Source organism: Anopheles maculipalpis, chromosome 2RL (assembly GCF_943734695.1).
Source record: "Anopheles maculipalpis chromosome 2RL, idAnoMacuDA_375_x, whole genome shotgun sequence".
Classification (NCBI taxonomy): Eukaryota; Metazoa; Arthropoda; class Insecta; order Diptera; family Culicidae; genus Anopheles; species Anopheles maculipalpis.
Window position 1 is genome coordinate 53418194 of NC_064871.1, and position 21568 is coordinate 53439761.

The 21568-nt window shown below is 42.3% G+C and overlaps 3 protein-coding genes across 5 annotated transcripts in view; 2 read left to right on the forward strand and 1 right to left on the reverse strand.

Moving 5' to 3' along the window:
• The window catches only part of LOC126558417 (leucine-rich repeat-containing protein 58), a 289270-nt gene that overhangs the window by 189452 nt on the left and 78250 nt on the right, over positions 1 to 21568 (forward strand). The gene's annotated exons all lie outside the window — the stretch shown is intronic.
• LOC126558623 (probable dimethyladenosine transferase) overlaps positions 1 to 21568 on the forward strand; it is a 232181-nt gene that overhangs the window by 151725 nt on the left and 58888 nt on the right. The gene's annotated exons all lie outside the window — the stretch shown is intronic.
• LOC126557581 (synaptic vesicular amine transporter) overlaps positions 3384 to 21568 on the reverse strand; it is a 34639-nt gene continuing 16454 nt past the window's right edge. For 2 of the 3 annotated variants that reach the window (XM_050213395.1, XM_050213396.1), the window contains exons 3-8: positions 5832 to 5975; positions 5602 to 5740; positions 5462 to 5520; positions 4803 to 5398; positions 4532 to 4728; positions 4039 to 4387 (exon numbers count right to left, since the gene is read on the reverse strand). In XM_050213395.1, the coding sequence (XP_050069352.1) occupies positions 4039 to 4387; positions 4532 to 4728; positions 4803 to 5398; positions 5462 to 5520; positions 5602 to 5740; positions 5832 to 5975 (1484 nt within the window). Of the gene's footprint in view, positions 3492 to 4038; positions 4388 to 4531; positions 4729 to 4802; positions 5399 to 5461; positions 5521 to 5601; positions 5741 to 5831; positions 5976 to 21568 lie in introns of those variants that run through there. The other variant, XM_050213397.1, reaches the window with a different exon arrangement.

Here is a 21568-nt window from a genome sequence, read left to right on the forward strand (position 1 = left end):
CGTTCAACACATTGTTACCCCGCTGACCGTGGTTTCGTCCCAAAGCATTTACAACAACAAAGTTAGGCGATTTTGTTCTAAGTTTTGTTTAGCTTTCATATGATTACTTTTGTTTCGTGTATGTTTTAAAGTGAAAAGTGTTACACTACTCATAAAAGCTATTGCTCTCTGGTATTCTGTTGCGTTTGTAGATGCACTAAAGTGTAAAGAACGAACTGTGTGCTTCTGTTTAAGAAGTAGAACAAAGTTATGAAAGGAAATGATAAAAATTGATAGTACATTATTATCTTGTGTCATAAAATGAGAATTTTTCTATCTTGGGACTGTGGAACCTTATTCCATACACACACACAAACCAGGAAGGAGAGTAGTGTGGGCTATAGAACAGAAAATGGTGTAAATTATATGACAAGGAGCTTTATGTGCTTTCGCGCTAGTATCTATCAAGTATAAGTAGCTTAGTTTGATTTAAAGTTCCAATTCGAATCATATCTACCTAACGATACGAACTGTTGTGAATCTGTGACCCCATACCAGCCTTTTTCTTTGTGTTGAGATATAGTTAATATGTTTCTCGTTTACATCCTTTGTCGTGCTTCTGGCTCGCACGTTTTGTACATATAACAATGATAAGTTAAAACAAAATCAATCCAAAAGCAAAACAGCATAGTTAGTGTGTCTCTAGTGTGCTTACGCTGAAAATAAACACTCCACAAAACCCTCGATTTTAACAGCAACCGATTAGTATGCTTGGTGCATGGATAAGAGATTTGGTTTCAAACGCTTTTCCCCGTTCAAAGATACATCAGCAAAAAGGTTATTGTCTAACTCACAATAACACGGCTCACGGTGGACCGAATTTTCTTTTCTACAGTGTTCAGTGGTCACCACTTTTTTGTATTAGTTTTTTTTTTGGTTTCGTTTTGTTTTTGTGTAACAGCGATGTGCACAACAGATAACAGATCGAAATATACACACAAGCACACATTTTACGCCACACGTTGCGTAATACAAAGGTTAAAGTAGACAGAACGGTGCCAGTAGTAACACACGGAGAAAGCTGCCAACGTGGACGACAATCATGCACAATTGTTAGTGTATGGGGTGTTTGTTTGTTTGTTTGTTTTTTTGTTCTATCATAAAAACGATACTTTTGTCCTTTTGGTAGGAGATTTTCGAGAAGCGAGAAGTGTGAGTATATTAAAAAACGACAAAAGTAAACCACCATCCTGACATCATATTACCAAACCTGTACAACGCATTATATGAGATGTGTGTCGACAGATCGTTAGCCTTTTGATTGAGTCAGCAATTCATCGTCATGAATGAGATTTTTGTTTGTTTGTATTTGGGTTTCGTTTGCTTGTAATATGTTTTTTCCTCTTTGGTTTTTCTTCGGTTAGTGGAAATAGAAAGAAGGTAATCATTACATGTACTTACAACAATTCTTGTTTTTAGAATATGTTCAGTTTGCCAATTTAAATTGTATCGTTTTCCCAATAATTTTCATTTTTTTCGTATTGCCTTTTGATACTTGTTTCTAAGGGATTTTTTTTTGCAGTAGTAGTAGTAGCAGTGATGCTTCAGTTAAGAGTATTTGTTTTTGATAACTAATATTTTACATCGTAGTAATAAAGGTAGTTTGGTTGGGTATATTGATTGGTGGTTAAGTAGTAATAAGTGTGCCAACCCATTGCGAGCCAAGGTAGGATAGTGTCTAGCAAAACTTGCAGCCATTCAAATTTTCCAAAGAGATTATCGCCACCCCTGCCGGGACATGTCGCAGATGTTATTTAGACACAGTGCACCGTATCAATGTGGTTGGCGCGAGTGTATCTGCAAGAAGTAGCCTCGTACATATGTTTACTCTTAAATAGGGGTGGTTATGCAATGTGTACGTGTATAAAGTATGTTGTACGTTATTCGTTTTACAAGCCAAATAGACACCAATCACTTGTGGTAAGTACAATGCATTAATATTGTATGCTCTATAAGGAAAGATTAGTAGCGCATTTGAGTTTCTACGGAACGGCGTTTATATGTAGGTGTTTAGGGAGAGCGTGCTCATGCATGCACCCATCATTACAACGCTTGCAACGTGCAGGATCTGCTGCATGGCACCTGCTATCGTTATTTGTTTGTCCCATATTTTGGTCAGATTGTTTCTTCGTTATTTTTTTTTTTTGGTTTTGCTACATTCTATAGCGACTACTACAACACGACTAGATAGATATTGTGCAAAGTGTTCAAACAGTTAAGATAGTGATGACTTGAAGTCATGTTAAGATAATATGTGTGTGCGTTAGCGTTTCTTGTGTGTGTGTGTGTGTGTGTGTGTGTGTTTAAATTAGTTGTTTCCAGCATTGATACAGCCATGCCGCTTACCAGGAGATGATCATGTGATGTTTATCATGTCATTTTCAATCTTGTGCCGAATTTCGCCCTAAACAGAAATCGGTGGCTGGTTGTACTTATCGGCTGCAAGCGATTCGCTCAACGGAACAAACGTAAAACGCTTCCGCAGAATGAACCACGTGTTTGCGCCAGTTGCGTTGACGTAATCTCACCCTGCTGTAAACACAAACAGCACCTGTCAAACTTGCTCTTCGGGTACGAATTTCTCGCATTACTAAACTCCTCTGCTTGAGTAGTGATAGTAGTAGTAGGTTCCTCTGGTCGCAGCAGGCTAGGTCGGTTTCGATCGATGCTTTTGACTGGCATTTTTCAACTCATTTGTCGATCGTCGGAGCGGTTGCTGCGGTATGATCCAATACGATGCGTCGAATGTAGTGCCACTCAAAATCAGGGACGAAACCGATTGACTTAGTATTTTGCAGGGAGTAATTATAGTGTTTTTTTTTTGTTAGGTTAAGCTTACAGTTTTCTTTCTTCTTTCGATCGATAGTTAGACTCCACGAAACTGATGATCGTGTTTGAAATCATACCAAGTGCTTTAAATGGTGGAGTTGTCGTGTCCTTCGCTTTGCTTACTAGTTTGTAAAACTTATGTGGCCACACATGACCAAAATTACAAGGTTACATCACTCACTCCTCTTGCTCTCTCTCTCTCTCACACAAATGTATAAATTATCGTTCTCCCGTATGAAGGAGATCACTGTTGTCTGTGCTTCGCATAACAAGTGTGGGCATTGTTTACCCGTTTGGGCCAAATTATTGTTCCTGACAGTTACCACGTTTAGCTCTATCATTCCTTTTGCTATCATTAGGCTTAGACAAATTCGTGTCATGTGTTTTCATGATACACATATGATTGTTGTGCGGCATTTTAACGTTGCTTTGTTGCTTTACAGTCTTTAAAATGCGTCTGGTCTCTTGGTTGTGGATATCGATTCAGTTGGAGTTGGTGTGGTTGATACTGTTTATTGGGTTAATGGGGAATTGTGCTGCAACTTAGTCTGGCTTTACTCATCCTCTTCCTCGTTCTGGTACGTAACGTATCGAACTGACGAGCGTTCTCCAACGATGAGTGACTGGAAGCAAAAAAGGTGTGAAGAAAAATTATTTCAAAATGTGTTAAAGGTAGCATACGCATTTTTTCCTCATCTTGACGTATTGGATCACAAATCTTTTAACTGAAATATGAAGAAAGAAGAAAATAATCATGTAAATTAACGAAATAAAAGTTGCTGCATGCAAAAGGAAAATAAGTAAAAAAGAATACAAACCTAAACTGCCTAGTAAAAAAAGTAAAAACCAAACATATAACGAAAATAGATAAAACAAAAAAAAAAACACAAAAAACTAAAATTCATATGAAAAATCTTTATTTCACTTGAAGCGGTATCTTACAACATAAACATTTAGCAGCAAACAAAATTCCATCGTTACTCAAATGCATTGTAATGTACAGATCATTAGGACACGCAATAGGGTTACGAACTAAATCATCGCCGACGATATCCTTCCTTAAAATGGCGTACTTTGTCATTTTGCAATTAGTTGTTTTAAAAACGAAAGCGGACGAAGAGAGCTCAGACAGAGTTTTTGAGTAAATGGTTTTACAAAATGTGGAGACTGTTATAGCTTCGTCACATAATTTTCACGATAATCAACTGGCGTATCGGACACTCCGTTAGTGGTGCCGTTTCCGTTGGCCGTTTTCCCATTCGTTTGAGACTTCCCATTGCTGGTAGGGGAGGAGGCGGCATTGGCGTTGCTTGTGGGGTGTGTGGACGGATCGTTTGACGAACTGCACGGTCCACTTTCAAGCGACAGTCCAGCATTGTCGATACCGTTGATGCTTACCTTCTTCTCCTCCTTGGTCGGTGGTGCTCTCAAGAAAGTCATCAGTGGCGCGTAAGCGAAGCAAAGGATCGAAATCCCAACCAACATCCACTCGAATCCGATGGTGTTTACCAAGGTGCCACTTTGGATTGAGAAAACGGGTAGCAAAAAAAAAACGGATAACAGTTGAAGGATTTTTTTTTTTTTGATAAGTGAAGATACTCGTACAATCAATCGTAGATTCTGCCACTTGACTTTTAATTTCCACGCCTAAACACACACGTACCTGAGGGCAGGACCAATGGCGAATCCCAGACAGAATGCAACATCACCAATAGCGTATACACTACCATACACGGCCGAATGCCGGATGTCCACCAGGTAGCCTAGCTCGGGCATCATGCAGGAATCGACCATACCGATGGCGAACCCTAGACCAGCATTTGGCAAGATCAGATGATTGATGGAGGTAGCCATCGGGATCTGTTGGAGCAGCAACAAACAGACAAAATTGATTAAAACAGAAACAACTCCGAACGGCCATCAGGGACACTTACACACAGCAGGCACAGCCCGATAATAACCAAACCCAGCAAAGCCGCCAACCACCGTCCGATACGATGTCCTAGCGGCCCAAAGAGATTCGTACCGATCAGATAGCTGATGGAGGCGGGCAGAAACGTGACACCCTGCTCCCATCGACTCGCACCCATATTGTCCATCATCCAGATCGGTAGCGAAGGTTCAAGCATGGCAATGCCCATATTAGCAAACGTGATCGCACCAGCCGCAATGATAATGTAAGGATCGGTGACGAGCGCCTTCAGCGATGGTGGATCCGATTCCTCGATAACGACCGACGGCTGAAGCATAATCAGCTGCAGCAATCCATCGCCCAATGCAAGCGCCGAAAGCACCAAGAATGGCGCAGATTTACCGACAAACTCGTACATGATACCACCGAACGGAGGACCGATCAGTACGCCCAGTGCAAGTCCACCGAGTGCAATGCCCATCGCGTTACCGCGCTCCTTGTCGTCTGTGTAGCGATCGGCCAACATGCCCATGCCCGATACGGACGAACAGGACGAACCGATACCCTGCAATGCTCGGGCCAGGAATAGTACGGAGTACGTTCTTCCGAAGGCGAAAACTGATCGTGACATAATTAAAAACTAACATCTCTCATACACACGACATGTGTTGCGTTACTTACTCAACGTAGAGATAAACATAATGACGAATCCGGCAAACATCGGAATGCTGTAACCTATTCTGTGGTGAGAAAATGGGAAACAAATAAACCAAACAAGCTACAATTCGTGCATTCCGCAGCCTATTACTCGTGCTACGTACTTGTGCGTTAGCGGTCCAACGATCGGATTAGCCAGCAGCTGGACGAACGCTTTCGACGCAAACATCAGTCCAACCTCGACCGTCTCCTCAACCAGCTCCTTGTGCCGTTCCTCCCGTTCCGCGTACCAGCTGGCGTTATCTGAACGAGTGCAGTAAACAGGAAGACATGAAATTATTTAAGAAAAACGAATGAAACGCTAAAAATGTCCTTGAAATGGGCGACAACTCACCGTAACCTTGCGTGGTGACATCGATGCCATTGTACGGTGTGGTTACCTCCTTCTCGCACGGTGTGGTCGGCGGTGTTTTAGGAAAGCTGGCCAGGGGTGCATCCGGGTGTCTGATGTCGTAAAGAAACTCCGGAATGATTGGCACTGGTTGGCAATGAAAAACAGAAATGAAGTAGTAGCTTGTGATAAGAAGAATGCTGTAAACTGGTGGGAACTAGCAAACTTGGACACTCGTAAAGCAAAGCCCTAGCCAATAGTCAGCACCTGTAATCGAACGATGGATTCTTGTATTCCACTCGTTGGTATGTTTGTGTTTCATGGCCCAAGATATTCTTCTGGACAGCAGTGCAAAACCATCTAAGATAATTTTTTTTTTTCATTCAGAAGTCATAAAACATACCATTCTTGTAGCCTATGCATTAAAAATGGGTAAACTTTGGATGGCAATGAAAGTAAAACTATTGTGGCTAACATCATAAATTCAGTTTTGCTGAAATTCTTCCACTGTCGTGTTCCAGAAATAAGTTCTTATATGTGTTAAACTTTTGAAGGTTTGAGGCCAGGTGATGTCATAGCTACAGAATGATAGAATTTTTTGTTTAATGGAATTTTGTCCAAAAAAGCCATTGATCGATGCTGAGATAAGTTAGGAGTCTATTGAATTGAATACGTGACATATGGACGAGTGCGTTCCCGGATAACAGGTCACCATTCGGATGGATATTCTCTCTGGTGGACCACAGTGGTAAAAATGATTATAATCGTTCACCATAGTAAGGCACATTATTTGTTACTTCTTTGCTGAGGGATAAAACATTTTGTACAAACAAATTTATCAACTACAGGTCCCTGATTCATCATCATCATCATGTTGGCCTGCTCTTTTAAAGAGCGCGTTGTCGTGACATGGCCCGGTCAACAATAGATTTACAGGAAACAAGATCCCTAGCTGCAACTTCCCATCCATGTAGGCACCCGATCTCCGACAGGTCATCCTTCACCTGATCCAGCCAACGAACTCGCTGTTCGCTGACGAATACCTTCTTGGTGGGGCATGAGTCCGGCATCCTCATCACGTGCCCCAACCATCGCCATCGATGGTTGGGACCATCGGTCTTCGCTACCGTCAGGATGTCCGGTTCTCCGTATAGCACAGCAAGCTCGTGGTTCATCCTTCTCCTCCACACTCCATGCTCGAACACACTGCCAAAGATAGTCCGTAGGATGCGACGCTCAAACACACCAAGAGCGTTTGCATCCTCCGCTCGGATAGTCCAAGATTCGTGGCCATATAGGACCACCGGGCGAATCAGTGTGCGATGTATCTCACATTTCGTGCGGTCGCGAAGTCTCGTGGATCTCAGCAGACGGTGAAGGCCGTAGTAGGCACGATACCCCTGAACAATGTGTCTCCGGATTTCGCTGCTGACATCGTTATCCGAAGTTACGACAGTCCCAAGATAGCAGAACTCCTCTACTACCTCGAGATTGTCGCCGTCGACTAACACACTGCCACTCGGGCTCTATCACGATCAGAGCCTCCGCCAAGCAGGTATTTCGTCTTCGTCGCATTGATCATCAATCCAATTCTTGCTGCTTCACGTTTCAGTCGGGTGTACGCCTCACATACCTTCGCTGTCGTCTTGCCCACGATGTCAATGTCATCGGCGAAGCTAAGAAATTGAAGAGATCTGAAGATTGTCAGGAGATTTCCGTTTGCGTCCCGACACATCTCGGTTTTAGGAGCAAATCCACCCCGTGCCTCCTGTAAAACGAGCGGGCGTCGCCCGACTGAGAGAGCTGCTCCAGCAGCTTTTCATCTGACTCTTCAAAGCGGCGCTTCTTTTCCTGGCAGAGCAGGGTCTGCTGTCTCGTCAGTCGTTTGTAGTTTTCCAATTTCTGACGGGTTTCATGCTGAAGCATTAGGGCGCTTGATGCATTCTTCTCGGATAGTGCACGAGTGCACTCTTCGTAGAACCATTCCTTTTGCTGTCTGCGTGGTAAGCGGACAATTTTCAGTTCGGCTGCGGTGCTGATGCTGATCGTTTCACCATACGCCTGTGGTCTCCGAAGGGCAATGCGGGATTGTTGTCCGAGAGCGCTTCCCCGAGCGCTGCCGCATACCCCTCTGCCACATCAGCTTGCCTCAGCCGACCCAGATTGAGCCTTGGGGTAGGATTGCTCCGTTGGTTGTTGACCACGGAGAGTTTCTGGCGCAGTTTTACCATTACTAGGAAATGGTCCAAGTCGACGTTTGCGTTTGCGACGTACGTTTTTACATCGATAATGTCCAAGAAGTGCCTTCAGTCTATTAGAACGTGGTCGATTTGAGAGTAGGTTTGTAGTGGTGATCTCCAGGTGTAGCTGAACCGAGGTGCGTGCTGGAAAAAGGTCCTGCGAATGCTCATGTGCTTGGAAGAGGCAAAATTGATAAGCCTGAGGCCGTTGTCGTTTGTCAGCTGGTGGGCGCTGAAGCTTCCAATTGTTGGTTTATATGCCTCCTCCCATCCAACCTGAGCAGTAAGGTCTCCGATGACGATCTTCACATCATGTTGTGGGCAGCGCTCATGCTCCCTCTCCAGATGTGTAAAGAAGAGCTCCTTCTCGTCATCGGTGCTCCCAAGGTGCGGACTGTGCACATTTATGATGCTCAGATTGAAGAACCTGCCACGAATCCTCAACTTGCACGTTCGATCGTTGACTGGCCACCATCCAATGAACGCCGTACCGAGCTCACGCGTTACTCCACCACTTTGGTGGATTGTGCAGTTGCTGCGGTACTGGCGCACCATTGTACTCTTCCAGCGCACCTCCTGAAGTGCTACTATTTGGAGCACCTCCTGAAGTGCTACTATCTTGAAGCCGCGGGCCTGGACCTCATCTAATAGAATTCGGGTGCTTCCATCAGATGTAAGGGATCTACAATTCCAGGTTCCGAGCCTACAATCGTAAGTCCTTTTTCCTTGCAGGAGTTTGTATCGATTGATCCGTAGCGGTACATTCTGTTGCCCTTTCGCTGCGGTAGTTGTTTTCCAGGGGTGGCTTGCAAGGCCTTTCTACTACCATTGGACTGCCCCACACAGAACTTTGGGGGAACACCGTATGAAAAATCTCGAAAACCAGTTTTTTTTACTGCATCCGATACCACATTCAACAAGTAGAGCCTTGTAACGATTTTGGGACAGATAATTATCGTCACAGGCTCTCGTAGCAAGGGAGAACCAGCCCACACGGTGTATGGAAGTATAAACATCCCGGACAAAAGCACGGAGAGATATACAGCACAACGTTTTCTCGAGACAAAATACATCGATATCATCGTCGCTTGCTGGTACAAACTCTTCGTCCCATAGTAACCAAATCAACAGTGCATCTTACCCATCCAGTACACGAAGAGAGACGGTAGCCCCTAGAGTGGCAGATGGCAGAGTGGGTATCGTTTGCCATTTGTCGGTGAGAAGATGATGACGATCGTGATGCGAGTGGCGGTTGTCTAGTCCTCGTCAACTAGAGATAGCAAGCGTACAATGTACGTAGCACTACGCTTCTTGTGCTGGTGCGCTAGTGAGGTAATTGAATTATCTTAGTTTTAAATGAAAGTTGAAATTAAACTGTCAATTCACCCCATCCGATCCCGAAGGCCTTGTGGGCTTTGCATCCAAGTGTAGAGAATTTGCATCGAGACCTGGAACCACCGGATTTCCGGAGGTGGGTTGGTTTCGCCGTCACCACCGGTGGTTTCGTTCTGCTTCGGGAAGGTTGCAGAAAAAGGAGACAAAACATTGCGCTTGCCAGTGTTCCTAGTTCGTAGCAGGAAGCGGAAGACCGAACAACTAACTGAGTTTAGGTTTGTTAGTTTTTGATTGTGTGTTTAATTGAGATTTTGCTTTAGCTCAAGTCACCTTCCTGGAGTGTAGTTTTAATTATCTTCTAATTGTTTCTAGACGATACCGTGTTGTTTTTGCAATTTTCTCCGTGTGTTTGTCCTTTTTCCTTTCCTGTGGTGTTCTTCTATCGATTTACAATGCTTTAACTTTTGTTATGTGCTTGCCATTTTATTCTGAAGTGTTACATTGTTGTTGCACACTGCAAACATTGATTGATTGCTGCGTACATTATAAAACAAAATGGAACCTCGACATCCGACGCCTTCAATGTCTAAGGGACACTTCAATCAATTGAAAGGTTCATCATCTTCAATTCGAACTCCATTTCGCTTGATGTATGGGGAATTACAAAGCGCAATTACATCGAACACCATTCTATGCTGGCTGTGCCGTATCTTTACTGATCGATTCTTGCGGTATTGCTATTGATCTATTCAATCGGTTCCTAGCAAAATGGGGCATCTACCACATTTCCTCCATCCTTGCATCTTCTGCCATTTGGCCAATCGGTTGCCAGTATACCTGAATGCGCTGTATCAAAGACAATCACAGACTAAAATGAAGTGCTCGAAGGCTGTGCTGTATGACAGAGCACATGAAAGCGAACCATTTTGTAATCGAATAAATTTTGATGATTCAATTATGATAGCAGTGCTTTCAGGGCACTCTTCGACACTTTGGCACAACTTGTCGGTGGGATCGTTTGCCTTTGACTCCTTCTTACTTTGCACGCTAGCGACTGCAGAATCCAAAGAGTCGTTGCTTTTGAGCGGTAGGATGCTGAAAAACGAGACACCATTTTGCATGAGCTACTAGTAGTATGAAGGATGAAAAGTCGATAATTTATCGACCTCGTTGAACCAGCTTTCCTACCGAAGATGCACCGTCTGAGCGTAAGATTTTATCATCGGAAAAGAAACAACTTTTTACCTTCGGGTTTATCGAGCTGTAACGCTATAGCTTTCGATGTCAACCGTAGCCAATCGTTGTCTACACGGTAATTAGTTAAGAAAACGGCAACCTCACCTGCTGCTGGTGCTTAACGCCCGAAGGAGAGAAAAGGATTAGTTACAGTTCGTTTCGTAGAATAATTTTCCCCCCTGCCCAACGACCACCGAAAGCTTGTCGTTATTATCGCTATCATCACCACCAGCGGGCACACCGTAGGCAAAAGAGTTCGCCATAGTCCGCCAATTAAATTACCCTTTAACTCGTTTAGCTGTTAATAAACAAGAAATTAACAGCTTGTTTCGCACCAGCACCAGTCGCTTCCGGGCGCTCACGTTGATCTGTGCTATTTATTTTGTTTTAAATCCTGGCAGCAGAAGCTATCGGGGTGGTATCACCAATGTTTCTACAATTTGACTGCAGCAACAGTGGATTCAAAATACTCGCTTGTTGAAATATTTATCCATTGCTAGCTCGTGTACGCTCTGTTTCCGTTCTTAATTGTGTTTGATGGTATTTAGCAGTGGAATTTTGTGGAAAATGAAACTAATTATTTGGTGAGGACGCCATACACCATGTATAAAGTTCGGCGGTAACATAAATATTTCTGCATAAAAAAACATTCCAAGTCCTGGGGTTTGGACCAGTGAGACCAGTGAGACCTGTGAGAAATTTTCGAAATTTTAATGAAAGATTCAAAGAGCAAAGTTTTTCAACTTTAAGCGACATTATGCATAAACTAATGAAGTTTATTACGTGGATCAGCATTCAAAGTTGTTAGTTAAATTCGATTTGTACAAAGGAAAATGGGAGAATTTAGTTTTTTGTCATTTTTACAAAAAGGTTTCAGTAATTCTTAGAATTTCTTCATAAATTGTATCTAAATTTCTCCAATACTGTAAATAATACAGAATTTACGTTCCTAAAACTAAACGAAACTATATAGAAAGGATTTGATGATGTTTAACCAATAATAAAAAAATCTATTGTTATTGTATTGTTATATACTTAAGGAGCTATAAACTTTAATTGAATATAGCTGTGCTTCAGGTTTATGGAATATTGGAATGACTTGTGAAAGGCCGTGGAAACTGAAATCTGCAAGCGAATCTAACCATAATCAAACATATCAAGGAGAAGAAGATGATGAAATAGAATTCTAATAGATAAAGAAAAGATGATTCTTTTAAAGATTAACAAGGCCTCAACGGTGATGCGTGTCGTGGTGAAGATCTGTAGTTCGAACCCAGAGTATTCTTTGCAAAAGTTCCATGTCAGATTTCCAACAACTATCCGTCAATTTGTGAAGCAAAGATTACGTAAAGTCCATACATTGAAGTCAAAAAATCATCGATGTTAGAGCTGTTAGATTATACAGTTACTACCCAACTTATGCGGATGATTGGGGGCCGGAAAAATCCGCGTATCTCGAATATCCGCGTAACTCGAATACTGCCTGACATATAGTTTATACTTCGTATCCAGGGGTCTAGTTCTTGTGTCCATGTTAAAAAATAAATCAAATATTAAATTTATCCGTTGATTTGGATACAATGAGTATTTTTCAAGCATTATTGCATTTAATGCAATTAAACGAGTATTTTTGGTTAATTTTTTTATTAACAACATATTTCATAGTATTAACATAGTCTTGCATGTTTCAGAAACATTCAATATTCAATTTGTACTTTATAAGGATTTAATGATCAAAGTAATAAAAAAAATCAAATAATGCAAATGGCTTTACCACCAGGAACAAAAGAAAACTTCATAATTGTAAAAACTAACCTACTTCTAAATCGTTTGCTTGACATTTCTTTCGTATTTCACTTTTACTACGAATATTTGCCAATTTTTATAATTTGCAGCACTTTTGTTAAATAAGGATTTAAGGAACGAAATGCGTCTTCTTCATGAATGCTTCTAATGACTTTTGACAGTTCCCAAGTGGAGAACTTAATTTGGTATAATACACCCAACATGCTGTCAAACTTGAAAATCCGAGTAACTGGAGTACCGCGTAAGTCGGATATTGACTGTACCTAGGTGTTTTGGTTATGGTTTCTAAACCTAATTTTGAACATTGTGCAAATGGAGCTAAAAAAAAAAACTAATACAAAAAATAGAGAAAAAAATCGGACAATTCAAACACATATTTAAATCGAGTCAAACATACTACTTTAAAATAGATTGTATTTTTAATGTTCCATGCATGTGATCCGTGAGCGGTGTCTTTATTTTCACATTCTTCAAATGGATCTCGAATCAACCGCATCGAAAAACACTGAAGATACTAATACAGTCGACGACAATTCGATCCTTGCACATTCCAACCGTATGGAAAGTGAGCATGAGAATTTTTGTGGAAAATAGTTTACCAATCGGACCATTATCTCACCCTGGGTGCGGGCTACGGGCACATTGGAGCGTTCGGAATGTGAACAATGTCGAAGGAAAATGCCTTGCCTTCTTGCGAACACCCACATTGCTTGGCGATCGCTAACCTGCATACCAACTCGATGGCTCGATGGATGAACAGATGGGATGGGTTTCAAGAGCAGCTGTAGCAGTAACAGGAAGCGTTCTCCCAACAATGCCAAATTAAACCAATGATGTTGGCTAACGACTGTGCGGTAAATTATAAATGATTTTCTTCCCCTATAACACGGCTAGCAAACAGGGTTTGGAATGGAACGGGACTTTGCTTACCACATCTGACAGCAACTCATTACTCCTTCATAAAGTATGCTGCTGCTAGTATGCCCTCTGTTTTCGTCTCAGACAAGTGACCGTGGTGGGTGCTTATGGTTTTTTACCCTTTTCTTTTAATGGCTCGATGAGTGTATCTGATGACCGACTTTGTCATCGTCACCACAATTTCATTGGCACTTGTGAATGCAGCCCAAAAAAAAAAATCTGGTTCTTTGATACTGTGAGAGTGCCGCAAATATCCGGTGAGAAGTAATAAGAACACGGTTAAGTGTACCAACGAGATATTTACTTTACTCCCAGAAGTAAAGCACAAAAGCAAATGAATCGTGGTGAGAACGATGGTTGTAAGCAAGAACCACCATAAAACCGCAGAACCCGAAGCGACGAAGCATGTTTGGTCGATATTTCTTTCTTTCTGGTTATGGTAAAAGGTGAAAGAGTCTAATAATAAAATGAAGGTTGGCATTTTGTTAGCTTAAAGCAGTTATTTCTGACTTTTTTGCGTTAAATGCACTCGTAAAAACCGTAAGATTTAGGCTATTGATAATTGAATACTGCTGGTAGGGACTTCCCACCACGACACAAACCAGATCACTGATTAATAACAACAAAATTGAACTTATCTGCAAGGAAGAGTAAACTATTAATTAAATGTTTCCTCAAAACAAGTGCGACTGAGCGCCATGTGTGTAATTAAAAATTGAAAAATGAAACTCGTTCGCTGTGTAAACCCGACTCACTGCTAGTCACCGACCAGAACTTTGTCTCAATCGCTTCAAAGGAAAACTGGTTCATGGGGATATGGTGATAATGCCCGCATTACCACCGAATGTTCTTTCCCTAACCGGGCTCAAAAAGTACCGAAGCAGTCGTGACTTTGACAGATACACCCCGATTAGTCATAGGCGGATCGCTGTCCCTCGTTGCCCCGGCATATACGAAGCGTGCAGGCATGAAACATACGTATGCTTTCAGCACGATAAAAGTACAATGGGAAATATTATCACATTCCTAGGAGTTATATGGTGATTAAGACATTATAACGCACCCGAGGACATAGCTTTTCCATTCCCTGGAGCGTACGGGAAACAATCTTTGAGCGAGCGTTGGTAGCTCTAGTTTTGCACCATTTCGCACGGCTTACCGGCTAATGGCGTTGTCTGTTGCTTCTTTGCTGAGGGCAAGAAAAGCTGCACAGGATACCTACATGATCCTGACGAGGCACGTAGCAAATCTAGTCGAGAAAAGACAACTCCCCCTTTATCTTTATGCTTTGTCCATTTTTTTTTTTCTCTTTAACGTCAGTCTCAGTGTGGTACGGGGTACATTACTTAAATCTCACACTATGACTGTTAGATTGTTTATGCTCGGAAAAGATCGTTTCGCATGAATCCTTCGAAACTGGTTTCCTTCACTGAGTGGTGCGTTGAACAATGGCGCGGTAGGATCCGGGAGCACATCACCAATTCTAATGTGAGATCATCGGATACGAAAAACAAAACCGGTAGAAAAGAAACCCTCATTATCAGATCTAATCCACTAAGCACCGATTTTTCACGCCTTGTCCGCCATCGTATCACTTGAAGGACTTTTTGGGATGTTTCGTTCTTCGACACACAATCCACCAGGCGCCTCCATTGTGGGAAAACACACACACAAGCCCCATGAATCACACATGGACACCGAAGAGAATCGGTAAGCACCTTGAGGGAAGTGTAGTCACCACCTAAAGTAAACCGAATTTCCAGCTCGTTGACTTGTGTTCTCTTTAGCCATTTCCGTGCAATCGCAACGGGGAAAACGTTTGAGCTCCCGTTTACTAACCCCAACTGTTGAATATGAATGACCGGAAGTTACGGACAAAAGCTAGGATTGAAACGAGCGTGAGCATGTGGGTGAGCGTGATTCATTGTCATTTTTTGTTGTTGTTGTTGCTACCGACCGATTCGTAATGGCTGCTAATCGGAAAATTATGTTCCTTTCGTCTGGTCCACGCTACAAGGACGTCGACGGCGTACAGTGAACGTACGTTTGCGTGTGTCTGTACGTGTTGGATGGACTAGCCACAGAACACACCTCGTCACACTCTGGGTGGCTCAAAAACGAGTGCTCAAACAGCTCTGAGGCTTTTTAGGTACGCTTTTTAACCATCGTCAGTAGCGTAAGAATGATTTTTAATAAGAATTTTGATGATATCTGAAACCGATATTTATTACTGAAAAATCATGCTTTGCTGTCTCTTGAGCAGTAGAACAGAAATGGAAAAAACATCACCTTGTTTGTCACTGTGTAATAAGTAGCGAGAAATAGTATCTCACGATCCTCCCTCGTTTTGTTGCGCTTCTTGCCTGCTGCACACTGTCAGCCACAAATGATAGAACGTGATACTCTATCAAAGATTGAACCACTTGGCCTATCCTGCGAGTGACAGACAAAAGTGCACAGAACACAATAGCACAACCTCATCCGAATGATTTATGGTATTTCGAATCGATCGCATACGCACACCGGTTACGGCAAACAGGTGGTGTCCTGTGTCAAGAACAGACAATGCTTTTATTTTGCTGTTTTGTTTTGTCCACCAGATTACGAAGGACACTAGTAATTTAAAAAAAATGTGTATGTTTTAACAAAATCATGCTCCAGTATCATCATGTTCCACCTGACCACAATGTTTCGACAATCGACAATCGATATCTGTACAAGTATTTAACCGATAATCGTTACGCCGCTTCGCAACAAACGTTCCGATGTTCGCATAATATCGACGAGTAATGTCGTTTAATTTAATCCTCGTTCGGTCCCAAAACCACTCGGTCACCATTTCCCCATCGGCAATCGTATCGAGTGTGGTTTGAAAACATAAATAAATAACCTTCACATAAAAGAAACCCTTCCTTTCGTGCCACTTTTCCATACACGCACAGGTTCAAGTAGGCTCGACGTGCAATGTTGTGCTCTTAAAATGGTGTCCATCCCGGTTTGTACGGTGGTAAGAAGTATTCGTTTTTCAATCGGAGATGAATCTACCTGCTACCTGAAATACGACTCTCCTGAGCCATTCGAAGTACGGCAGATCGATGGCCGCAATGAGAATAGCGCAATAGGTGTGCGTCGTCAGTAGGATTGTAACAATGCTGTGGGATGCGCCTGGTCCTTCTAAAATCCAAAACATTGCATTGAGTGTGTTTGGCACATTACACCAATACTCGGTTCCATCCTTCCAAGCGAGTTATAACAAAGGATTAATCGCTAATGGAGCTTTGCTTCATTATCCTCGTTTTGGTATATTATCGTGGATGGAGAATATGATATTGTACCACGCACGGTTTGGTCCTTTTAAAAATGTTTTTGGTGATTATTGATTTGCATTTTTTTGTGGGATTATTTTATTATTTTTGGAGGATGGCTAGAAGGATGCGAAACAGCAACAACATCAACGAGAGCGAAAGCTTTTCTGGCGAGTGGCTAAATGAATTTGCCCACAAGCTTTGCCCTGATTTCGTTCCTGCGCAGAACTTTCATCAAAATGCGCCTGGCAGTGACCCTATCATGGACTCACCGTTCACTATGGTTGAGCTATCGCTTGCTCTCCTTTCAAGCAAAAATTCTTCCCCAGGCCTGGATCAGATCAACAGCAAACTGCTGCAAAATCTTCCCGACATGGGCAAGAAACGTCTGTTAAGAATCTTCAACGATATGTTGGAGTTCAACAGCGTCCTGCAAGAATGGAGGGAAGTGAAAGTTGTCACTATTTTGAAGCCTGGCAAACCGCCATCAAGACACGATTTATATCGGCCGATATCATTACTTTCGTGTCTGAGAAAACTCCTTGAAAGGATGATTCTTTTACGGTTAGAAGAATGGTTGGAAACCAACAACCTTCTCTCAAGTACTCAGTTTGGTTTTCGTAAAGCCAGAGGTACTAATGACTGTTTAGCGCTTTTGGTGACTGAAATAGAGCTTGCCCGTGCACGCAAGCAGAACATGGGGTCTATCTTCCTTGACATACAGGGGGCATTTGACTCAGTTTCTCCATACAAACTGAGTCAAAAGTTAGAAAATGCGGGCCTGGGACCAAAGTTGAATAACTTGTTATTCAACCTTTTGTCGGAAAAAGCTATGAATTTCAACAATGGTCACGTGCAGTTAAAACGGACCAGTTTCCATGGACTAGCACAAGGGTCCTGCTTGAGCCCACTGTTATATAACTTTTATGTTAGTGAGATAGACTCTTGTCTAGCGCCAAACTGCAGTCTTAGACAATTGGCAGACGACGGCGTTATATCTGTTGCAAGCAGAGACGCCGACGAAATACAACTGGCTTTACAAACCACTCTGGACAATCTTTCCGAGTGGTCTGAAAACCTTGGTATCAAGTTCTCTGCAACGAAAACTGAGATGGTAGTCTTTTCTCCTTTTAGCGATACGGGAAAAAACAGGGAGAAAAGGCTATATGACCCGAAAATTGATGTCTTTCTGTATGGTGAAAAGATATCAATTACCGACAATTTTCGATACCTTGGTGTATGGTTCAATTCTAGGCTAAACTGGAGTACTCACTTCACCCGTCTGGTGCAAAAATGCAGTAAAAGAATCAACTTTCTAAGGACAGTCACAGGATTCTGGTGGGGCGCACATCCATCAGACGTCCTGAGACTGTATAAGACAACGGTACTATCCGTATTGGAATATGGAAGCATATGCTTCCATTGGGCATCCAATACGTTGATACTCAAGCTTGAAAGGCTACAGTACCGCTGTCTTAGACTCGCACTAGGGAGCATGAAATCCACACACAACATGTCCCTAGAAGTGATGACCGGAGTGATGCCGCTCAAACTACGTTTTGAAATGCTGTCGCTTCGCCTTCTAGTCCGTTGTTCAGTATCAAATCCCTTGATAATAGAAAATTTTGAAGCGCTTCTAGAGACAGGTTCTAAGAGCAAAATCCTCAAGATCTACGAAGATTTTGTTGCCCTACAAGTGCATGCTAGCGCTCCACAGGCATTAAATCGTGCTGCCCTTCCTGAGAACTACAGTTCCATTTTAATAACAGATTCCTCATTGCACGAGGAAATTAAGACCATACCTAATGATCTTCGCCCGAGGGTAGTTCCGGGTATTTTCATGGATAAGTATGGTCATTTAGACCAAATAAGCCAGTACTACACTGATGGATCATCCTCTGAGGAGGGCACTGGCTTCGGTGTTTTTAGCGAGTTCACCGAAGCTTTTTTCAAATTGAGGCAGCCATGTAGTGTTTACACCGTAGAGCTAGCCGCAATCTTGTACGCACTATCCATGATAGCAGCGAGACCTTCGGACCAGTACTTCATCTTCACTGATAGCCTTAGTGCTATTGAAGCTCTGAGATCTCCGAAGGCTGTTAAGAGTCAGGATTTCCTCACCATCAAAATCATTGAACTGCTTGGCTCAATGTTCGATAAGGCGTATAGGATCTCGCTAATTTGGGTCCCTTCTCATTGTGGAATTCCCGGCAATGAGAAGGCAGACTCACTGGCCAAAACAGGCGTCCAAGAAGGCGCTTTTTACGACCGACCTATCTCGGCCCAGGAGTTCCTTCGTTTCCCACAGCAACTTTTCCTGTCTCGCTGGCAGAGCATGTGGGAGGCGGATGAACTCGGGCGTTTTCTCTTCTCGATTTCTCCGCAAGTGTCCCTGCGGCCTTGGTTCGATGGGCTCTCTGTGGACCGGACGTTCATACGGATGATGTCTCGACTGATGTCGAATCATTTTGCGTTGAATGCTCATCTACAGCGTATAACTCTGGCTCAGACAAAAGTATGTGGCTGCGGTAACGGATTCCACGATGTGGATCACCTTCTGTGGTCCTGCGTGGAATTTGAAACCGCAAGACCCTCCTTGTTGAGCGCAGTCGAGAATGTCGGCAGACGACCGGGTACAGAAATCAGAGAAGTGTTGGCTACCAGGGACCTCCTCTACATGAGGATCATTTACCGATTCGCCAGAGACAACGGTCTTGTCCTATGATTCCACATCCCAAGTATCCTTCCAATCCTTATTCGTATTCCCCAATTCCTTTTTTGTTAAATGTTGTGTTGTCTATGTTTTAAGTGTATTTTTTGTAGTGCCACGGGTGATCCGATGACTGGGCAACCGCACTCGAGGGTGATTCCAACACTGCCGTAAAAGGGAGGCAGGCGTTGTTGAAAGTGCAGTGTTCTCCACTCCAGTCCAGTTTTGGCACATTGAGTTTGACAATGTTGGCGTCGGGTTCGGGGTGTTCGGCGGGTTCAGTCTCGGGAGTAGTGAAGTCGCTTTCGCTGCTGCGGGACAGAGCTTGTTGATCATCCTTTGATTGGACGTTGACTAGAGTGAGCTTGGAATGTCATTGCTGGAATGCACTGGAGAACACTGTACGAAGACAAATAAATGTGCTGTCTAAACAATATTTGTTTGTTTGTTGCAGTCCAGACCAAGCCACAAAGGACAACAATAGAACGGCCACATCACCACTATAGCCGGTATTCGGATGTAACCAACCACCATCATCACAATAGACACAGCAATAGCCCCGGACCATCAAAACTCACAAAAACCACCACTACAACATCATCATCATCATCATCATCATCATCATCAGCATCATCAACACCATCACCACAACCATCCACAACCGAGTATGCCCGGGATAAGGCAAATAATAGGGAGGAAATGCCTTATCAATATGATTGTAATTTTTTTTTTTCTCAACACAAGCGGTGTTGACAATACGGCATTGGACCGTCATAATCAATTGTAAATAAATAAATAAAATATTTTATTATTTTCTCACAACTTCTAAGCGTACCATTCATCCGGGTTAAAGGAGTCTGATTAGCAGTTACTCTTTATTAAACCAGATATACTTAGTCCTAATGTATGAAGTTATCTCTACCCAATTTTCCAGTTATAATAATAGTAATGTACGAAAAATGTAAGCAAAGTGTTCATAACTATGAGCAATATTTGGCAACATTAATCAAAAGATTGTTGCAACAAAAACAGAAGTTTGTGGGCGATAGACGCATCTATAAAACAGAAAACGCAAAGGAGTTCCTGCACAACAACACCTTATGTTGAACCAATATCGACAACTCGTCCTAGCTTACAGAATATGTAAATCAAAGTTTGAGTTAATATAGACTAGTTAGAAGGATTTCTCATGTGATAGCCCTTTGCCCTTATAATCTACAAAACAAATAATTGTACCCATATCTTGATCAACAGAATTGTTTGTAAAACATGTAAAAAAATCCTAGATCCTAGATATCACTTTACGCTTCTGCACTGTAGGGTGTAAGGTCAAAGTATTCCATCATATAAGGGAAAAAAGTGAGAATTTTTGTAGGAATTACACATGATAATATTCAAATCCATATCTTGCTGCTCGAAATCGAATATAAGGCCTGATTGTCCAAGCCAAACGGAAAAATTTCCGACGGAAAGACTCTAACCAAATGGGAAGCAAATTTGTATTATGGTCTCCCGTTGGGTCGACGAATGTTTCGTCGACTTTTTGCACACATTCATACAGGCACAGGTTGCTCAGTTCATACATTCACAGATGATTTCAATCGGATCATATCTGTCTTTAATTGCTAATTTATAACAGAATCAGTAACTAATGAATTAGTTTGGCTTAAAAATATACTTTTTGTGGTGGATTTTTTTTCGTGGCGGACTTTTGTGTTCCTTGCTTAAGAATAATTCCTGCAAACCACCAAATAAAATCACTAAAACCACTTTGAAATGGTTGTCATAACATATCCACGTAAAATATATACATTCTCCAATTAGTTTCCAGGAAACTCGGTCTAGGGCTGCTGTCCTCCATCCACGGCTGCATCCGATCTCCGACAGGTTAGAATCCACTTGGCCTTATAATCAGGCTTATAATTTTCACTAGAATCAGTAACTAATGACTAATCCACAGAGCTTTGCCACAGAGCTTCATGTAATCCATAGAGACAAATTTTCACCGTAGGACAATAGGCCTGATTGTGAAACCCAAACGTCTTCTCAAACGTCAAATAATTGTCACTTTGGTATTATGAATCTCCGTTTTGTTATCCGTTTGGCTAATTCAGACGTTTAAAAGTCGATGACACATGTTTGTCGAACGGAAAGTCAAAAATTTGCATTGCCTGAGCCAAACAGAAACGC